Consider the following 22,869-nt stretch of genomic DNA (forward strand, 5'->3'; position numbering starts at 1 on the left):
TGTAAATTATATCGGGAGAACAGACCACAAATGTGCAGTAGGCTATATGTTGTCCTTTTTCATACTATTACAGCGGTATGCAAAGGGACAAAAGAAAATAATCACGAGGATAGAAAGCAGCGACTGAAAAGAGCTCTTGCCATAGATATTCTTGTTATAACATGTTACGTTAAAATACCAAGCGTTACGTTATTCTCACGATGTCTGAAAATAAAACATGAAAGAAAAATTGACAGCTCATTCAGTCAAACTGACGGATAAGCTTTATTTGTAGGACAACCTTAAGATTTGAAACGATTCGTTTCAGTCTTTTTTAATTGGAAGTTCCCCAAACCGGAAGTGGAACCCATAATTCGAAACGCAGTAGGCTAGTCAGGAATAAGGTGGATAGAATCAAGTTTTTTTCTTCTATTTAGAAGCACATTTCCATACAAATTATTATCTCATAAATTATTATATAAATGTAATGTGAATTTGTGCATCTGTGACAAAGTGCGAATGTCGCTCTATATTATAAGTTGCTTTGGATAAAAGCATCTACTAAATGCATTAATGTATATGAAATATGAAATATGACCTGGGCATTGATATTTATATATTAACCTAATGTTTCAATTTTTTTCTGTTAGCTATTATCTATCAACCATATTGAGAAAAGCAAACAAGTGCACATAAACTGTTAACAAACATTACACAATAGCATAAATGTTGAGGTTTTATAGCGGGTTAACATAAGTGAGGTTTGACATTCACGTCATTACGCAATACCCTTTTCCGCAGGCATTTGAGGTGAAATCAGTTATTAAATCAACCTGTCAGACTTTGAATAAGTAGTCATTTATTATTTAGTAAAATATACATTGTTTATTACAAAGTCTATTTCCCTAGAGTAACCTGGTACAATTTGCTCAAGAGCCCAATGTTGATGATTTACAAATCAACCTTTGTGAGGTTTAAACCTCCAACCTTCCATCTACACTCCACTATGCCACACCACCCCAACTTTACATGACTGCACACAATGTTACAGTTAATCCAAGATTTATATTTTAGCACTGAAAAAGAAAAAAACCTTCCAAAATGGCTCCCTTTTACACAATGCAGGTGTAAAATGATGTGCCTGTCCATAAGAATCGTATAAATAATGTTTCTCAAATCACATTTTCTCTTGCTGCCTGACCTACATTGCTCTGAAATGTTATTATGTTTTATGAAAGGAGTCCATTCTGCTGTGGGGTCCTATTAAACAGACGACAGATTCAAAATGCAACAGCAACTTGAACTGTCACCTCTCGTGAAAGCATTTTGCAATGATTCCTTCAGCATTGGACAACAACTGTTCTTTTGAAAGTCCATCTCGAGATAACATTTCTAGGGAAATATGAAAAGTTCTGATTTATTTTAAGTTCTGAATATTTTAATGTCCTGGTTTAGTTGTTTGTTTGTTTTTATTTATTTAATTATTTTTTTCTAATTTTTTAATTATAGTAATTTATCAAATTCATACATTCTTTTCAGCTCGACAAGAGTTGTATTGATGAGGAATAAAATAAAAACACTAGGATTTTCTCAAAATCAACAAAATGTTTCATGAGGAGGACTTAACATGATTCCCACTGCATTTGATGTAAAAATATAATACACTTATTACAGCAACATGATGTAGTGAAACTTAATTTGATGCGTGAGGACAAGACAAATGTTTACATGTGTAGACACGCTTTACTGACATTAAGGTCTATGAAATCAATGCATTTTATTTTGATTTATATCATAAGCTGCTTTTAATATGCCACAGGGAATATGAGCTTGTGTTATGACTAAACCAATACTGTCTTTGGTTGCATATGGTGTCTGAATATGTGCAACAAACACGCCAATTTATTGCCCGACAGTGGTCCATGACGTCACAAGCGGAGTGCCTGTAAGTATAAGAGGGCCCTGCAAGACATGTCATCAACTCTTTTGTCTGGTGACGTGCCTTCATAACTTTCACTTTATCAAAAGGGATGCAAATACAAGAGTGGCATAGAATGAAAGCCAAAAAATCTTGCCATTACAACTCAACCCCTAGGGAAACTGCAGGGGAGCTTAAGCTCTACTTAATTACCCTAGAGACATAGGGGAGAACTCAACCCTACTTGAGAAAAGTTCAGGAACCACAAGGAGACTTCATGCATTCATCTGATTATAGCGCTACCATAACAAGAAGGGAGGCCGCCAGAAAAACTCCCTCTACTTGCCAGGTTCTCCAAGCATGGATCAACTAGAGACTTTGCACAATACTTAGCTATAGGGGAACTTCAAGACCCAACCATAGTTGGGGAGGGGACAAATGAAACTTAGGAAATTTGTGATTACCTAACTCAATTATGTTCATTCTGCTCTACCCTAAGGGATATCTTAAGAGCAGATTAAGAAAGAGAGCATGCAAAGTGCTAAAAACCTTAGTAATTAGCTTCAGACTACAACCTTCACTATTCTTGCCCCTCAAAGGGGGAGCCTAATCCTTACTCCTACTCAGGAAAGAAGGGAGAATCAGAGCAGAGAGGTATTAATACGTAACTTTCAAAGACAGAAAACGTACATTTTTGTACGTTTAGAAAGGTGCTAAAACGTACAATATTTACGAATCTTTCATGTCATAAAGATATATGTATAATTTCCCTTTTATCGTTTTGTAGATAAATGTAAGATCCCTAAACCCCATCCCGAACCTAAACCTACCCATTTCATACAGAATGTTAAAAGAATAAAACATAAAGAACAGAAATGTGTAGGAAAATGACAATTTTAGTAAAAATATAACATTAAAACGATATTTTGAGCCACTAATCCTACACCTACCCCTACACCTACCCATAACCATTTCTTTAAACTACCTACTGTTATAAATAAAAGAATGACAGACAAACAAGCGTAATCACAATAATTTATTTTTTGCGAAAAATGTCAAAAGTAGTACCAAAAGAACTTCAAATGATGATGAGTTCCAGTCACAGTCCTCTCTGGCGGTAGGGTACAGAGCAGAATTTAACTGATTAATCCATGAAAATATGATAAATCCGGCTTCTCTCCGTGAAGGCGCGCACTCATTTCAAATGTCAATCCACTGAAACACGGCATGTCGCAATCTGTGACGAAGCAGGTGAGAACCAATGAGCGTTCGATATCAGTGCCGTAAACCATGTCGTAACGCTTCTCGAGGGTGGCGCTACTTTCAAATTTGAATCATAACGAGCGCGAGCTTTAACTGTGACTTTCGCTGTTGCTAAGAATGAAGATGAAGATCACTGGATAAAGGGCTGAATTTGGATCTGTTCCTTACAAACATATGGATTCTAAAGATTTGGAGTACAGCGAACAAATAAAATGGATGTGATTTGTGAATTTATGTTGTGCTTTGGTGTATCTTATGGTTATATTGTCAGTTGCTGCATAGGAGAAAACGCCTTCTGTGTCTCACAGCAAACAAACTAAATATTACAAGATGGTTAAACAATTACAGAAATTTTATTCATAAGGTTTCAAATTGTAGTCTTGTTTAACATTATGTAATCCTCCGAAACGAGCAGCACAAGTCACGAACAGAAATGTTACTTAATATTAAGTAGATGAGTAAACTGCTTTCAATAAATTAGACTAAAAACATCGTTAAATCATTAAAGCCACGATTTTAATATTAATACATGGGAATTCATATACATTCACACTTTACGTTACATGATTTACGTTTTTTTTGCTGTTAATACGTAAGTATTTTTACGTTTTAGTGTTATAAATACGTCAATGTTGTACGTTTTTGTGCGTATCATGAGATCACGTTGGGTGTAAGCAATAAGAAGGGTTTTCCTTGAGAAGCGAGTAGATTTACTAGTCCACTAGTATGCAATAATGTATTTTTTTTTTCTGTGCAACAATAATTGAATTTCTGATGACTCATTATTCTTGATTATTGCACTTCATCAGAATTTCTGATGAAGTGCAATAAGTGCACCTTTATTCCTCAAGGTGGCAATGTCTGATACACAATGATGATGTGATGTTTCACTCATAATTACTGCAGGTATAAAACAAAAAAATTGGAAGTATCATCAGCAAAACTTGAAATGGCTCAGCGATTTACTGCAGAGCAAATACTGAATGCAATCAAATATTAGTGTCACTGTCACTTGATGGTGTATCTGTCAGCGATCAAAATATTGATTTTGAAGATGTTGAAAATGATAGTTTTGAGAATATGATTGAGATAGCAAATATGAGCCAGATGCTGAATGTACTGGGGATGAGAGCTTTGACGATTATGGTAAAAAGCATCTGCTCAAATTGAACTCTTCCAAGTTCCAAAAGGTAACAAAATATGCTTTAATTTATTCTTTTGTAATTGTTATTAAAATATCAAGAGCATTTTATACTATTGCGGCAGTTAGAGAGCCATCCATGTTAGATATACAGTAGATCCGGGTCACTAAAGACCCGAATATGTAATAATTATTGGTGAAACATTCATGCATTTAAGAGTTAAAATCTCTGTCTTGGATGCTCACCTCTTTTTGGTGGTATTTGATGGCTAGCTTGAGCTTGGCCAGGTCTCTGCATTCACGGGGATCCAACTCCTCGCTGTGGTCATCCCGATGGTTGAGGATGGTCTCCAGCTCACGGGAGCTACGGGCCTGATCCAGCAGGTCTTTAGCGAAAAGTTTGCACTGCTGCGATAGCTCCTCGTACTCCTGCCGGAACTCATTCTCCACCTTACTGAGCTCCTTCAGCTCCCAGCCCAGCCTGAACGCTGTGAGGATGGGATCTTCGCTGGAAAGGGCGATGAGAGAGGGGCTGGCAAGAGTTTTGTAGATGTTCAGGCGTGAACGGGAGTGCCGCAGGCTGTCCACTTCGGAGCTGGATACACATTCCACGCAGTCACAACGGATCTGGTGTGGCCGCGGTATGGTGACTTTTCGTTGAACTAGGAGCTTGATTATCTCATAGTTGTTAGTGTGGGCAGCCAACATGATTGGTGTGATATCAGGTGTAAACTCTGAAAACTGTGTGTCCATCATTAGAGAAGGAACCTTGAAGAGTGCAAACAAAGACAGCAATAAATAATAGTGAAATTGCACTATTAAGGAAGTTGTCAATCTTTACAGTTCAGTCCAATGTACCGTGCATAATATTAAAGATGAATCTGAACAAATGGTACACTAATATACATATAAAAATACAATATAAAAAATGAAAAATGGTACATATAAAAATGAAACAGGTGAAAAATTTGGAACCGGTAAATTTTTCAAACTGGTATACTGCCCACACTTGTAAATTTATATCCAGCTTGCACAATGCCTGGCCGGGCCAAGTTTATAATAATGATAATCCAATAAGCATCATTTACATGTAAATATGGAGAGGAGTGTTGATGAATACTTCTGTGAGATCACAACGCTAAAGAAGTATACGTTGTTTTGCTGCTCGGTTTCAATAACTACTCTTTTTGGACTTAAAGTTACATTAAGTTTTTATAGTACATCAAGTTTTTTTTAATCTCAAAAGATCAAGGAAAATTTGATTCCTTTGTGGTATTTCATGAGCTTCTTCAGATATGAAATGAGTCATCCTGATCTCTATATTTCACTTCGCTTGAAAAAGGCCAGTGATTGAATTTAGATATGCTTCCTAAAGGCTCCTCACATTATGGTCTGAAAGCATGCAACAAAATGGACAGGACCTCTGCAATATTAACACAGGTTTAACAAATTCTATTTGATTCTGATTCACAAGCTCTTGATTAATTTAATTTGTTTGGACATACAGTATATCAGGTACAAGTACAGTATATATCAGTTTTTCTTAAGGAAAACAATCTCTAAACTAATGCTGTAAACTATACAGGGAACCCTGTCAGTTACATTACTATAAAGGTTAAAATTAAAACAATTAAAAGTCCAACAAATCCAATTGCTATTTATTTTAAGATATAATAGGCAAAATCATTGCTCAAATAAGCTTTTATATTGCACATAAAGCAGTTTTATACAAACTATATAAACTTTTTAATGATATATAATTATGTTTCTAATTATATACTACAATTTGTTAGTAAAATGCTGCTCTATAGAGTTTTTTTGTCTAGTTGACTAACTAGATAAAATGGCTTTCTGTAACGGAGGTCCACTGGAGGCGAGCGTAGTGAGAACCCAAGTGCAGTTTATTGAATTATCCAAAGTGAACTAACAAAGCAACCAGTTGACTTGAACAGACGTGACTTGAACAGACGTGACTTGAACAGACGTGACTTGAACAGACTTGACAATGAGCAGACTTGAACATGAGCAGACTTGAACATGAGCAGACTTGAACATGAGCAGACTTGACTTGACTTGACTATAACACTCACCGACAGCAGGGTTACATTTACAATACACGACAAAGGAACATGGGGAAGACAATGGCTTTAAATACAAGAACTAAGAGAACACATGACTAAGACAACCAATAGGGAAGTGACACAAGGAACAAGACAAAACAGAACTGAGAACCACATGACCATGAACAACCAGTGAGAACATGACACATAGACTAAGGGAGAAAGGGAAAGGGAGCAAGGGAAGCATGACACAAACAAGCAACATAAAACAAAATACAAAATAAAAGACATGAAATCAAAAACATGAACACAAAACCAAAACACCCGTGACACTTTCCTTAGGTAAATGTATTTGACCTATTGTTCACAAGCTGTTTAATGTTTTTCCGCAGTTGAAACTGATTGAGTGATTACATGGCACATAATATATTTCAATAAGTTTGTACCCTACTTTTTCAATAAGTTTGTACCCTAACATACCTTCTGATGTTCATTCATGTATTGTGCTAATAGCAAAGACTAAGAGATGAGCCGTTTACGTGCGCTCTGCACTGCCGCTTGAACTGAGGTGGCTATAGTGATGCAAAAGAGCGCCAAAACGGTGATTATTAAATTTTGTGATAAATTGACAGAATTTGAAAGCTGAAATTTTGTTTCATAGGCCTATCATAAGTAACAGAACAAAGTTTATTACGATTATTGGATGGGAGGCTCGCTACGAATAATGTTTAGTGAAGTTATGATCACGCATGAACTGAAAACAGCATAAGATCGATCTTGAGATTTAAAGGGATAGTTGCCATCCTAGGTGTATATGACTATATTCTTTCAGACAAACACAATCGGAGTTAGTATCCTGGCTTTTCAAAGCTTTATAATGGTAGTGAATGGGGCTTAAGATTTTGAAGTTCAAAAAAGTGGATCCATCCATCATAAACTTTTTGGGTCAGAGGTCACTCTTCCACCGGAATTTGACTTGTGTACGGACGTTGTCAGAAAGCCAGGTATTAAACTTTATAAACCCATCGCTTCACTTCAGAAGGCCTTTATTAACCCCCTGGAGCTGTATGAATTATTTTTATGATGGATGGATGCACTTTTTTGGGCTTCAAAATCTCTAGCCCTATTCACTACCATTATAAAGCTTGGAAGAGCCAGGATATTTTTTAATATAACTCTGATTCTGTTCGTCTGAAAAAAGATAGTCATATACACCTAGGATGGCTTGAGGGTGAGTAAATAATGGGATAATTTTCATTTTTGGGTGAACTACCCCTTTAAGAAGCAATATCGCTTTATAAAAATGAAGATTGATTCAAATCGATTAATCAGTAACAAGCCCTACTCTGCAACATGTCTTATTTTCTGTTTGTCTTGTTCTCCTCAAAATTAGGAATGGCATATCAATACAGCTACATGCTATCCAGTGAGAAAAATTGGATGTGACTCTCCCTTCAAAAGACGTCACACCCTCACACACCTGTTTCTCGCCACTGGGCTTCCTGTAGGACAGCAGTAACTCCACTGCTCCCACCACTTCCTTGCGGATGGCGTAGAGAAGAGCGTCGCCCATGAGCACACCATGACTCAACAGCAGCTCCATCACCTCCAGGTTCTCATTCTCAATAGCGATGAGGAGTGCGCTGCGGCCCAACGGGTCCAGGCAGTTCACATTGATGTTGTAATAGATTTCGGCCTCCTCAAGGGCCAGTTTAACTCCAGCATAGTCGCCCTTCTCCACCGCCGTCAGGTAGGCTCGTTCCTTGGCAGACAGCTCAACCTCCGCCCTCACAATTTGCAGGGGGATGCGATCGCGGTACGGGGAGTTACTGGCCTTGTTGTAGTACAGCTGCGCCATGGGGTTTATGTGGACTCAGTGACATAAGATGACACAAGTCCAGAGAAATCTGAGCAGAGATTGAGCAAACAGTTAGTTAGTCATTTCAAGTTTGCAAATTAATTTTATAACTGATATGCTAAATAAGAACAAGTCTAGATGGCAAGACACTTTTTACTCCAGTAAATATTTGTCAGAGTGATTATTAACCATTTTTACCATAAATACCTACCTGACTACTGACTTCCAACATGATGGTAAGTAAATGATGTCAGAATATTCATTCTTTAATTTTTGGGTGAACTATCCATAATATGAGGTATGGTTTTATGTATTCACAGCAACAGCTATTAACCAACAAAGATATGGTGATTTTTTCAATTTAATTTGGAAAACCGAATTCACAAAGTTGTTGAAGTACAGTAGGTGTTTGAAAGCACTAACCCTTTATGCAATTGGACATCATAGCATTTTTATTCTTGTGACACTGTCACATATGACACATGTTTTAACTGCTCTTTATATTATAATGATTTTATGTATATTAGAGTTTTAATAGGTTTACATGTTGTCTTAGTCATTTTAGTCCATTTTATTCCTCTTATCTGTTTTATGTGTGTATGTCTTTAAATGATCTTGGGTCTGCCTGTCATGTGAGTGATCAGTCTGTTGGTTTTCGGAGCAATCGTGTAGTGATTATTTTTACCAACAGAGGGGGCTGTGCAGCTACACTGCTACACTTGGTAACGCGCGCGCCTCTAATTCATGAAGAACGTAACCTGGAGCAGAGAGCGCCATTTTCATCAGTTATCAAAAGAAACATCATTATCGGTTTCAACTTTCAAGGTAGTAACATACTAACTATTCATGTTAAATTAAAGTAATACGGTTATGTGTTTTATAACAGGGCTTCAACAGGGTGCGGGATTGTTTTGGACAATTTTAAACGTCCCCAGTCACAATGCAACAATTTCCACACACACGTCTTAATGATATCACGTGGTGAAGGTACACTCAGATAAAAATAATAATAAAAAATTAATAAATAAATAATAATACACACTTGCAACTTACTTAGTGCTTAAAATCAGTCTAAAATGCAAAATAATAGTTAAAATTAGTTTAAACAGCTCGTGAAAATGAAAATATGAAATGCAATAATAAATGTTAAAAATATTTGTTTATAATAACAATATATATAACAATTATAATAATTATTAATGTAATAATATAGAGAACCCACAACAATTAAAAAACAAAAACATTCAAAAATTTATTGTCCCCATTTTTCAATTAATAGATAATAACAAATGAGACTTTGGTGATATTTTGACCACTCAAATAGGAAATGTCCCCAGTTTCCATTTCTGAAATCTGGTCACCTTAATATATTCTGCTATGTCCAGATGATCCACCAAAGCTACCAAGTGCAGCTCCCACCCAAGTATTCAAGAGTCAGCTGGCCGAGGGTGTCAAACTGTGAAATAAAGATGTTTTTCTCCTCAATTTGTTCAGGCTTGATTGAGCCCTGATTTCCAAGGAGAGCTGCTCACTACAAGTGATTGAAACTTTCCTGAATGATCAATCTGAAGTGCTCCCTGTACATCTGGGGTCAATATATTTAGTAAGAAACTGGATGGTTACAGGGGATGCTATAATTTTTACGCTTTATCTGTTTAGAATTATTTATTTTAGCTCTTTTAGCATTCTTTTAATGTGAGACATATTTGCTTCTGTTAACTTGAAATGGTGTCTTAAAAATGTAGTGCATTAGTCTTTTGACGGTGAAATAAAGTAATGCAACAAAATTAATTTTTATAATAATTGACTCAATATTGTAATGTTACATTTAAAAGTAACATTTCCCAATACTGCTCAGCATGACAAATTTGGTAAAAAAACAAAAAAAAAAAAAACCAGCATACAAATGAGGGTAATGGAAAGTTTAGAACTGTAACTGATGTCACATTACTTGTCTATGGGGAATCATATTTAGAAAGAACAGAGGGCCAATGACAGAGCCCTGTGGGACACACTGGGTAACAGTGGCAGCAGACAAAAATGCCACCTGTCATCACAATATTTAAAGGGATAGTTCACCCCAAAATGAAAATTATGTCATCATTTACCCACCCTCACATTGTTTCAAACCTGTATACATTTCTTTGTTCTGCTGAACACAGAGGAAGATATTTTGAAGAATAACCAAACAGATCTAGGGCACTACCGTTTACTTCCAAAGTATTATTTTTTCCTACTATGTAAATCAATGGTGCCCAAGATCTGCTCGGTCACAAACATTCTTCAAAATATCTTCCTTTGTGTTCAGCAGAACAAAGAAATTTATACAGGTTTGGAACAACTTGAGGCTCAGTAAATGATGACAGAATGATCATTTTTGGGTGAACTTTCCCTTTAAGATCTTAATCATATCTATGCAGGTGAGACCGGAATATGAATTATTTCATATTTGCTCACCCTTCAACCTTAAATTCCACTGTTGTTATTGTAGTTTTTTTTTTTCATACCAACAGGGTTTATGATGGGTGTCTATCCTCTGTTCTAAGGTGAGTGTTACACCTATAATATGTTTATTTCAGTTTGAAAATTAGTAATAACAAAGAATATATATATTTAAGATTGCATACTTCTCAATATTTTGTAGGATGCTTTATTATTTCCAGGCCGTCTTCCTTTTTTATCAGGTGACTCACGCTTCCTTTTTCTTTCACGCATTACCGGTAAATTTTGGTGTGACATGAAAGTAAACATCTCCAAACATGATCACACACCATTACCAATCCATAACACCCCTTCGATTTCTAGACATGGCAGGTAACAGATGCGTAAAATTGTGTGAGCAACTGCCAAGATAGCTGGCTTGTGTTGCTTTGCTTCACCCTGTCTAGATACACTATAGAGATACACCCTGTCTAGGCTTGACTAATCAATCCCAATTAACAAATAATTGATGAAACTGTGTTGTGGATAAATACAGAAGTGGATGCACCAAAAAGAGTAACTTTATCCACAGTTTAATGGTAAAATCATGTAAAACCTCACAAATGAAATGTAAAATAATGTAAAACTCTCAAATTATATGTAGAATAATGTAATACTTCTCAAATTTTATTTTACAGTGTCCTTATTACACATTTTCCATTATGCATAATTACATGCAACTGATCCTTAACCAAACCCTATAGTAACTGCATGGTTAATTATTATTACTCAGTAATTAATGTATAATTACATTGTAACAAGGACACCTTAAAATAAAGTGTAACCAAATAATCTAAAAACACAGAAATGAACACAATTACATGTAAAATACAAAATTAATTGTAAATTAATGTTAAAAAAAAATGTAAACCTCACAAATCACATGTAAAATCATTTAAATCTTCACAAATTGTAAAATGCTACAATTTTTAAAGGCCACCATTAATCCATCAATTCAAAGAGTTGTGATGGCCAATCCAAAAGAAATAAGAATTGTTGGTCAAGACCTGCTATATAGGACTTTCAATGAATGGGATACAATAAATTCCGCTCAGGCCATTTTGTTCACTCAAACAAATATTAGCCCTCTGAGTTCATTGCAGTAATTCAGCCCTCCTGGCATCAGGATGTGTGATCCTTGCCAAAATCAAGACAGCTGTACAGTTTTACTGTGACCCCCATCAATTTGAACCCCCATTTTATTTGATGCACTATACTCATGTCTGTGAGCATTTCATTGTTTCATTATGTAAGAATAGAGGCAGTGTGTCTTTCCTGTTTGCTGTTGTACTTTACACCTCACTGCTTCATAAAAGCTGAACAAGGTTTCCACAGGGAATCGACCCATGTTTTATTCAGCATATTTGTAGACGTAGACAAACATTTTAGTTCATTAGAGTGGTTTGGCAGTGAATGTGCACAGCTCCAAATACAATTGCTAACATATTCATGTTTAAACGCTTCCATGTGAAAACAGCACAACCTGATAAATATAATATAATATAATATAATATAATAAGAGAGGAGAGAAGAAGTTGTGACTCCAAACGCACCCAAGATGCCCAGATACTCACTTCAATCTAGCACTCAAAAACAACCTGCAAAATCTGGAATTGCGTCATTCAAATAGTGCTTTGCACAGATTTTTCTGGGTGTGTTTGAGATTTGCATAATTCCTTTTGTGAATTGTGTGAAACAAATAACATTTTCAGTTCATTCTTAGAAAATTCTCCATAATTTGAACAACAACTTCAGTTACAGAAGCAATGCTTTCATGAAAACAGTGCACTAAGAGTAGCGTATGTATGTTTGTGTATGTGTATATAATGGGAGTACGAGACGGATGTTGTTGCTAAATGTTTCAACAGCAGGAATTACTCATTTGAAACAAGAAGCAAAAGCAAAAATCTCTTGTGAGCCGTACAGACCTCTGCCTCCAACTATAAACAGAAGCTGAGCTGTAAAAGATGAACTAGCCTAGCACTTTGATTCTGACATTGTGATAGAATGGCAGAATTCCACAGAGGAGAGAGAGAGAGCTAGAGAGGCATGTTCACCGTCATTCCCTCTGCAAGCTCAAAGAAACATCCCGGAGCGGCTGGAGTCATTGATTGTGTTCCACGAGCATCTGCTGGCATTTAGTGTGAACACATATTTAAGTTCACACTGATCTCCCATGGCAGCTGTGTATTTCTCCCTCTGTCTCGCGTCTTGCTAGTTTAATGCAGTGGAGCGGTGATTTGAAATGTATAAATGTTAAGGCTTCTTTTTACAGCACCTGGGTTTTCTCCATTGACCCGAATCATGTACTCCTGAAGATAGATCAACAAATGGGTCTCCTAAGATATATTATTTTTTCTTTCCAATTTTGGTAGAGATGTTTAGTACGGACATGGACATAAGATGCTTTTTCAAATAAATATTAAAATGATCCGTTTTAATAGTATAGAAAAATGACATTATCATTATTAGCATGATTTTCTGTAAAAAATCACTCACTAACCTTTCAAGTTTAATGTCAAGTCCAATTTTACAACTTCATTTCCATGACAACATAACATCATAAAATTAAAACCCTAAAATAAAAGTTTTTATGAAATTATAATCTTCACATTTCTGTTTTCAAATCCCCAAATTGGCCCCACTACTTCCACTGTAAATGCCACACTGTAACCTTTTTTATTATCAAATTTTAAGTAAGAGGTAGGCCGAGTGGATACCATAAACGGGTCTTTATTAAAGGATCTGAGAAATAGTCAATCCAAACAATAGTCACAACTAGAATAGAAACACAGGCAAAACAATCCAATGGCAGACAAATCCAAAACAGCAATCCAGAAACATGAGTCGAAAGAACGAAAACAATGGTCATCTCCAGGTGTTCTTCTCCTAGGAAGACCCCTTGGTCTGGGTGCCGGATGATCCAGGTGAGCTTGGTGAAAGTCTCTTATGAGTGATGGATGCAAGATGTTCTTAGTTGCTAACTGTGATTTCTCCTCCGGGCCGTATCCCTCCCAGTCCACAAGCTATTGCAGCTGACCCCCCTCCTGCAATTATCTAACATCTCCCGAACTAGGTAGGCAGGAGCTCCATCAATCTCAAACGGCGGAGGAGGTTCCTCGTCAGTTGCTTCGGGGCTCGGTGCCATGTGTCATGGTTTCAGGAGGGACACATGAAAGGAGGGAGAGATGCGGTAATTAGCAGGCAACTCTAAATGGTATGTAACAGGATAAACTTGATGTATAATCTTAAAAGGCCTAACGTATCTTGGACTTAATTTCTTGCAAGGGAGTTTCAGATGTAGGTCATGAGTGGAAAGCCACACCATTTGACCTGGCTGATACTCAGGATGAGGACATCTGTGTCAATTGACTTGGATCTTTTGAGATTGAATTGCTCCCTGGAGATGGACATGAGCATTGTCCCATACCTGCTCACTTCTTCTAATCCAATCATCCATAGAGGAGGCTGGTATCATAGGACACTGGAAGGGGGTCAGATCAGTAGAAGAGTGTGTGCAGGCATATTCTGCCCATTGGAGGAATATGCTCTACTTTTCCTGTTCCTGGCTACAGTATGATCTTAAGTAGGCCTATCTACTGATTTCTTGATTTAGAAGGTCCACTTGTCCGTTAGCTTGAGGGTGATGTTTGCAAAAGGCTCTCCAAACCTTGATCATTGGGAAATTCATAAATTCTAAATACTTGGTTGAACAGAACTTGGGCAGTTTCCATGGCAGTGGGTAGACCTTTCAAAGGAATGAGATGACAGGACTTTGAAAAGCGTTCGATGGTGACCATAATAGTGAATCCTTGAGAGTTAGGCAGCTCAGTGACAAAGTCAATGGACTGTGTGACCAGGGTCGACGGGGAATAGGTAGTGGTTCTAAAAGTCCTGCAGGTAGTTGTTGAGGTGTTCGTGATTGAGCAGTTACAAGCAGTTACATAATTATTTACATCAACAGATAATGTGGGCTACCAAAATGAATTTCTGACCAAAGCGGTAGTACGATTAATTCCAGGATGTCCAGAAGTGAGGGATGTGTGGACCCATTGAATTATTCTGGAGCAAAGACTGGATGGAATGTAGATTTTGCCAGCTAGGCACTCTGGCGGGGATGGCTCCTCTTGTTGGTCACATTGAATTTCTTCAATGATATCCCACCAGATGTGTGCAATGATGATGGAAGGTGGCAAGATAGTTTCTGGTGTCGTCTGAGAATCAACAGTGTCATGGATACACCAGCCCTACTAATTTTGCTCCCTGGACAGTATGTGACTGTGAAGTTGAAATGAGTGAAAAAGAGTGCCCATCTTGCCTGGAAAGGATTCAAACGCTCGGCGTGCTTGATATACTCTAAGTTCTTGTGGTCCGTAATGACTTGAAAGGGATGAAGTGCGCCTTCTAGCCAGTGTCTCCATTCTTCAAGAGTGGTCTTGATAAATAGTAATTCCTTCTTACCAATATCGTAATTGTTTTCTGCCAGGGTTAACTTTGGTGAGAAGGATGCACTGGTGTTCTATGATGTTGAGCGAGGAGAGCACCAAATCCAAACTCAGAGGCATCAACCTCGACAATAAAGGGAAGTTTAGGGTCTGGATGCTTAAGAATTAGAGCTGCGGAGAAACTGGAGCTATGGTACTGAAGTCATGGATGAATCTACAGTAGAAGTTTGCAAAGCCTAGAAATAGTTGTAACTCCTTGACAGTGATGCGTGTGGACCAGTCAATGACAGCTCAACTCCTGAATGGCTAATATTGTATCCCAGGAATTTGGTAGATGTAATATGAAACCCACACTTTTTGGCCTAGACGAAAAGATTTTTCTGGAGCAGGTGTGACAAGACAGTTCTTACATGAGTGATATGTTCTTCAATGGAACATGAATATATCAGAATACCGTCTATGTAGACAATCACATACTGTTGAGCGATGAGGTGGCAACTTGGTGGCTTTTTCTTTACTAAATACCTCAGCTTGTAATTTTGAAGACAGACTTGAACAAAGAATGTGCTTCAAAGAGACATAATTAAACCCACTTTGTGCTGTAAGAGCGCGAAACTGTATAGCGTAATCTGAAGCAGGTCGGTTGCCTTGATGTCCTGAGTTAATTGAGCCACTGCATCCATGCCCCCAGCAGGATATCGAAAGACATCCCAAATCAATTAAGTGAAGTAACTGTATGACTGCTGGATATGTGTCATGATCCCAAACTGCTGTAGCCCATTATGCCTTCCTGATAAGCAAAGTCATGATAAAGGAACACTTCGTATGGTCTTGGCTAAAAACTTCAGGTTGGTTTGAAAAATAGACACTGTGGTAGGAAACCAGTACAGTTGTCAGGAGAACCATCAAACTTATCAGGTAGTTATCAGGTACAGGTACTTATCAGGTAAAGCGAACTGGGTCAGGAAATGGGGCAGTAAGGGGCCAAATGTACGATGTCAAATGATTGTTGGTGGCGTGCAATGGCAATAACTGGTGTTGAAAACCCTTGAGCAAGAAGAGGTAGGTCGAGTGGATTCCATAAGCGGGTCTTTATTAAAGGATCTGAGACTAAAATCCAACCAATAGTCACAACTCATTGTCAGGTCACAGGCTTTGGTCGAAACACAAGCAAAACAATCCAATGGCAGACAAATCCAACAGCAATCCAGAAACGTGAGTCGAAAGAGCAAAAATAATGGTCATAACAGTAATCAACAACAATGGCATGTAAGAACACATAGTAAGGCAGTGGAACTCACAATATGGCAGTGGAACACATTGCTTAAATACAGGGTGACAGGAAATGACAAGACATGAACTGATGTGGCAGGAATAGGAAGTGAGTGAGTTCAAAATTCAGGTGAGGGCTCCCTCTGGAGGACTGGAGCCTTATCAGACATTACACAAATACAAGGGACAAGTCGAAAATATTATTATTTGTGTGTGTGTGTGTGTGTGTGTGTGGTAATTATGCCACAAATGCTGTTGTTCTGAACTTGTATTAAACCCAGAATATGCCTTCAAAAGGAAAAGCAATGATTAAAAGAAAATGTCCACTTGACCATGTAAAAGCTTTTTGCACTTGATTCCAGGGTGAAGGAAAGCATGCAAGTAAACAGGAGTGTATGTTTGGATCTACTAGTATTATAAGATATTGGTCGATATTGGATATTTAATTATGGGCCTTTGTTTCCTTTTTTTTAGATTTAGATTACATCCAGTATTTCTATGATCTAGAACCTAAAAGGGATGGCAACAATTATGACAAAAACATAACCCTTTTAATGATGTGATGAATGCTGTCTGTTTAAGAATACATAAAGCAGTTTTTTTTTTTTTTTTTTGTGGTTCTGGCTAAATGCTCCTTTAGAATGTCATGAAAGGTATCTTTTTCATGGTTTTTGACTTGACCAGTCATGACAGCAATATGCAACAAATGACAAGGGACTCTTTTTTTTTTATTATTAGCTAACCAAAAGAGATGGGGATGGTTATGGCAAATGATGAAAGGAATACTGTTCCTTCAAGAGCACATAAAGTATAGCTAATTAATTGTACAGCTTGTAACATTCTATAATTCATTAGTGGAAGGATGGTCATACAGATAAGAGCGCGTGATAGAGATTTAATTTAGGCAACAACAACAAAAAATTAATTTAACTTTTATATTCTCTCTTCTAACTAAGAGTAAATAGCCTTTTTGTAATGTGGTGCGAAATAAAGTTTAGATGCAATCAAGCCAGTTACTCTACAGTATTTGTAATGTATTACTGTAAATATTTGTCAGTTCTTTGAGGTCAGCTAAATATATATTTGTTGTATGTTACTGATATAGATTAAAAAATGTTGATCAATGGGTGAGATAACAAATGTTCTATTTTTATATAACAATGTGAGAAACATAGTTGACAGAGATCAGAACATCATGTACTGGAGTTGGATTCTACCATATCACAACCTTTAAATAAAGGCTGCACAGTTTCACCATGGCTATTACAGCAGTGAAGCAAAACTGATTGAAAATATGAGTAAGGGCTGCTGCAATGATAAGAGCAGATACCTCAGACCATCAGATCAAGCAGGTTTTTCAAAATTCTGTTCACACTGTTACAATGTATTTGTTATACATTATGCTGTTCAGTAAAAGATATCAGACCTTTATGAAACCCTTAGCATGTCTGAAAGATACTGTTCTCAGTTCAGTGTACTGTTGCAGGAGCGCTGCTTAGAATGAGTTGGCAAAAACAGCATCATAGGTTCATATACTTGGGGATATTGTAGACTTACAATGGCCGACACGTGCACAAGATTGTGAAGTCAACAAAACCATAGGGTGTCCTTCATTTGTCACGAGTGCCCCCTTTGCGGTCGATATGTGCCCTCGATGTGGACTTTTGCCGAGCCTGCACTGGGGCAAGCTCTGCAGTAGATTTCTACCTAACAGTCAAAGCACTCTGTGTCCCAAAAGTACGGCTTCATAGGAAGATTGTGAGTATTTAGGGTGCCATTTGGGATAGAGCAAATGACACTACTTTGAAAGGTCTTGCATGCACAACTGCATGCAGAACAGAGCAGAGCACTGAAAATGAAGTATACCTGGGCCTTTACTTCAGATTAGAGCCCACACACTGCACAGTCAGTCAGTTCAAGATGCTAATTAGGAACAGGCAGCATGGGGGAGCCAGTTAGTAATTCCACAGCACAGAAATCCCCCCACCCCCCTTTGCACTGATCGCCATTAACCCTATAGAGCCGACCTGCGTCACAATTGCTGCTGTTTGCTGCTTTCACAGAGCATCAATGATGGTGGACGAGAGGGCTTGTCTATATGTAAAACCTGAACGGCACTTTGTTAAAATGACTCATAGAGACAAGAGCTCTGTATACGCTTCTCATCACAGAAAAGGGTCATTAGCCAGACTGGCCTTATTCAATTGGTTTAGGATGTACTGACATCAGGATGTAGCTGACAGCAGGTGATGTCAGATGGTTGGTTGGAATATTTTATCTGGGATACAATATGATCATTTTTAGGGCTTATATAGCCCTCAGCTGACACTAATATGATCCCAGGAGCTATCAAAGTACCATTATTTGTCATCAGTACCATTATCATCACAGTACCATAAAATTACAGAGCTTTTTTCATGTGACTACAGTGAACACAAAAACAAGAGGAATGTATTCAGAATGGCATACAGTACTACCAAAATGACAAAGACAAAACTAAAACTAAAATGAATAAAAACAAAATAATTCAAAATTATCATCAATGATACTAAAATATCACTGTATGCAACTATTTTGTATGAACGGAACACCCAAACGGAATACTGCATGCAGTATTAACAGTAATGATCCAATTATCAAGCACACTTTGAGTGATAATTGAGCGTTTGTGTCGCACCCTGTTGCTGTGTTACAGTTTGACGTTAATGAGATATTCATGAAAACCTTTCATATGGAAAGCAGAACAAAAACAATGCTATTAACTCTTGGTAAAAAGCGGGTGAAAAGGAAGAGTGTGTTCAGAAATGAACTCTAAAGATGCTGACCCCCATCATGTTATATAATAAGAGAATTGTGAAGGCAACCTTGAATGTTATTTACACATAAGTTAATCTGAGCGTGAAAACAGACGTCAAGTACTGTATATCAAAGCACACCTGTGACCATCAGTGCAACGTGCCGTGACCTACATAATACTGAACTATTTTCAAGCCTGAAACTTTAAATTACACCTGCAGACCATCCACTACCTCAAAGACCGCCTCACTGTCTCCCAAAGTGTTTTAAGGGCTTCCTCTTGGGGCTGAATGATACAAGGTTGAAGAATATCTAATAACAGCCTTATGTGTGTGTGTGTGTGTGTGTGTATATATATATATATATATATAGTTCTGTCATGAAACTTTAGATGCGCAGGCTGATAGATCCTTAATGCAAGCTGATGATAATTTCAGCATTAACTACTTGGCACAAACTGATTGGTTCATGTCACTTCTGCAGCCAATGAGCTTGTTGCTCACACATTTAAATGGCTGGTTACATTCACGATAGCAGTTTGCAGCGCACTTCAGAGTTCCTCTAAAACCCTCCACCTTCCCCAGCTCCACCTGTATAAATCTGCTATGGGTTATTGATATATGCTATTTGTGGAGCAGCACTATGTCTTACTCGCAGCAGCGTATCGGCGTATGTATTGGCAGTAGAAAGTTCCTGTACTTGTTCTGCAGCAGCAGCAATAATCAGCAGCAGCAATAATCTACAGCAGCAGCAGCGCAGCAGATCTATTCCGCCAAAACCAAATACATTAACATTGTCATATCCATTAACATGCTAAAAATCTTTCGAGAGTTGTCTTGATTGAAATATATATTTATGAAATTAATTAAATGAAATGAGTTTGTTTCACTCAAAAAATAATGAAAGTTCATTGTACTTAATAGAAAAAAGTTGCGTGAACAAATTTCATTGTAGTATGATGAACAGCAGCAGATTTCTAATTCCCAGCATGCTTTGCATCAGTCTGTATAAATAAATGTCAACATTAATTAAGTGTTATTTTGTATGGGTGTAACGGTACACGTATTCATAAGAAACTTTTAGTTATAATTTTATTTATTTAAAGACAGACAATTTGTTCAGTAAACCACTGTTTAATATATATTTTTAAAAAAATCAATTTTATATTTAGTTTTTTCCCCCTGCTGTACCGAACCTGTACCGAACCGTGACTTCAAAACTGAGGTACGTACCAAACCATCAGATTTGTGTACTGTTACACCCCTATTATTTTGTGTGTTTTTGCACAAGATTAACATAGGGAGACATAAGTTAGTGTTTAATGTGGTGTTATGTTGGGATTTACAGGATGCCAGTGATGTGATTGTTAATGAGAGACACCTGTGCCTTGCTCCGCTTCCATGGCTTTTGGCCCCGCCCCACTTGTTCAACTAACTTTAAAAAAAAAAATGAGTTAGTTCACTTAAATGTTTTGAGGTAATAAGTTTCCTCAAATGTTTTGAGTATTCTCAAAATAAAAACTATTATATTATTGAGTTTTGCAGTGTAGATTTTCTAAAAACAATTGCATAAAGCAAATTATTTTACAGTGCCCTTGTTAACTAACCCAAAACGAAACCCTAAGTTCAATTTGCCGATTATTGTGGTTAAACTCAGTATTCTGTTAATTGTATCAGTAGCAAGTCATGGGGACACATACAGTTTCCTGAGGACAAGCCATCAAACATCGCTGTTGGAGATTCATTAAAGTCTTAATAACCTGTTGACCGTCACAGACAGCTGCCACGCTTAAATGTGTTTGTGTGCTTCGACAGCACAGTGGGGTTTTTCCCCCTTTTTTTTCATAAAATATTTCCTAACCATATTCTGAGCTCTGAGGACATAACAGTCGTAGCTAGTAGTGTAGAAAACCTTTCTAAAAATCAGTTTGCAGTCTATTTTCTTAAATAGCATTGGTATATAAAATGTTCATTCTCATGCTTTATGATAACATTTTCTTGATACATTCTCGCATCTTCCTGTTGTGTAAACCCTGTTCAGAGTCACAGATAGTAGCGAATACATTTGATATATATATGGATGTTTTTCTCTCCTCTGATCCTACTGCGCCTTCAGCAACATATTAAAAAATTCTTATACTTTTCCAAATGATTCATAATTTTTCTCATGGAAAATTAGGAATGCGCACTCACCCGACATCATCTGGCTTACATGTTTTGTCTCTTCTTTCTCACAGGCGAAATTCAAAAATATTCTGTCTTCAAGCCTGCTGGCAGCGCGTTTGGTCGTTTGCTCCGGAGGAGAACCATTGAGCGGCATTAAGCCCACCTCAGGGACTCCATTGATGGGTCACAGTGGAAAAGGCTCCTGCGTGTGCTTCCCAGCTGTTCGCTTTGATCCGGATTCAGCCCACCCTGATGAGTGGCAGGAGAGAGCTGAATTCAACCACACATCTCACCAGGTGAAAGCACAGGAAAAGAACTAATCGATGCAGAAAAATCTAAACCATTTCAGGTCTCAATGTGTTTTGCAGTCGTCCCCTCTGTCCGCCGAGGTTCACAACCCCCTTATCGGTGGTGCGAGGGTACGGGGGGCTTGGCATGCGCTTGCCTCCGTTGTCATGGTTGCCGGATGGAGTGCCGTCTTCTGCCCCTGCTCTACCTCGGTCTGTCTCTGTGCCGCTCTGGCTGTTTTTTTCCCTTTCTTTTCCTTTTCCACCTCACCCTCCTCTCTCTGTCTCTGTGTCTCCAACCCTCCCTCCCTTTTGCAGCATCCCCCAATTCCCCTTCTCCATCATCTCTCCCCTCCTCTTCAGCACCCAGGTTGTTTTTTGGTTGTTGTCATTTCAAATCCTGCCTGTCTCTTTCTTCGTCTTAAAGAACTACCAGTGCTTGTCTGATTCTCCCCTGACTTTAGTGTGCTGTTAGATGTTTCTCTCCTGAGCACTTAGTTTTCCTCACTGGAAATGACAGGACATGTACAGGTGACAGCTCAGCCCACTGGAGAAACAGACAGATGCGTGGCGCTTAGCGCTGCGGTACGTTCACTCTCCCTTCACACACATCATGATTTGTTACATTTCTCCATGGTCACAGTAGTCTCAGCCTCACTTAGCACACCCAAAGTCTGTTCACTACTTCTGTTTCATCCCACAAAGCCATTTAGAGTTTTTGTTGGAGTAGCAACCAATGTTGGGGAAAGTTACTTTTAAAAGTAATGCATTACAATATTGCATTACTATCCAAAAAATAGGGACCTAATTGTGTTATTTAGGTACTTTTTATTGGAAGTAATGCTTTACATTACTTTTGAGTCATTTTTTTCTCATCTGGGCTGGGCTTGCTTGTTTGTTATTTAATAATGGTAACACTTTACAATACTGGTGCACTAATATGCATTAATTCATGCTTAACTAATGCACAGATAATCATGGTGTAATGTATGACTCATGAAGAACTAAACCATTAATTAATGATTACTGCATCAGCAACTAATAAAGAGTCTATATGATTAATAGATTAAGTAATACATGAATTGCTATTAATTAAATGTTTCATGATGTATTAATTCCTTAATAACATATTTTATTAACTAATAGTGTAAGTTAATGTGTTAATTACCACAATGGTTTGAACCATGATTCCATCCAGTCAGAG

At 37.6% G+C, this 22,869-nt stretch overlaps 1 protein-coding gene across 2 annotated transcripts in view; it reads right to left on the reverse strand.

The window, feature by feature from the left end:
- The window catches only part of LOC127503546 (short transient receptor potential channel 5-like), a 47,147-nt gene extending 25,199 nt beyond the window's left edge, over positions 1 to 21,948 (reverse strand). Inside the window, exons 1-3 of one of the 2 annotated variants that reach the window (XM_051877510.1) lie at positions 21,406 to 21,948; positions 7,842 to 8,268; positions 4,548 to 5,069 (exon numbers count right to left, since the gene is read on the reverse strand). In XM_051877510.1, coding sequence (XP_051733470.1) covers positions 4,548 to 5,069; positions 7,842 to 8,219 — 900 coding nt within the window. In that variant the 5' untranslated portion in view covers positions 8,220 to 8,268; positions 21,406 to 21,948. Of the gene's footprint in view, positions 1 to 4,547; positions 5,070 to 7,841; positions 8,269 to 21,405 lie in introns of those variants that run through there. The other variant, XM_051877511.1, reaches the window with a different exon arrangement.
- Between the last annotated feature and the right edge of the window lie 921 nt (positions 21,949 to 22,869).

The sequence above is a fragment of the Ctenopharyngodon idella genome, chromosome 21 (genome assembly GCF_019924925.1).
Source record: "Ctenopharyngodon idella isolate HZGC_01 chromosome 21, HZGC01, whole genome shotgun sequence".
NCBI classification, from domain to species: domain Eukaryota; kingdom Metazoa; phylum Chordata; class Actinopteri; order Cypriniformes; family Xenocyprididae; genus Ctenopharyngodon; species Ctenopharyngodon idella.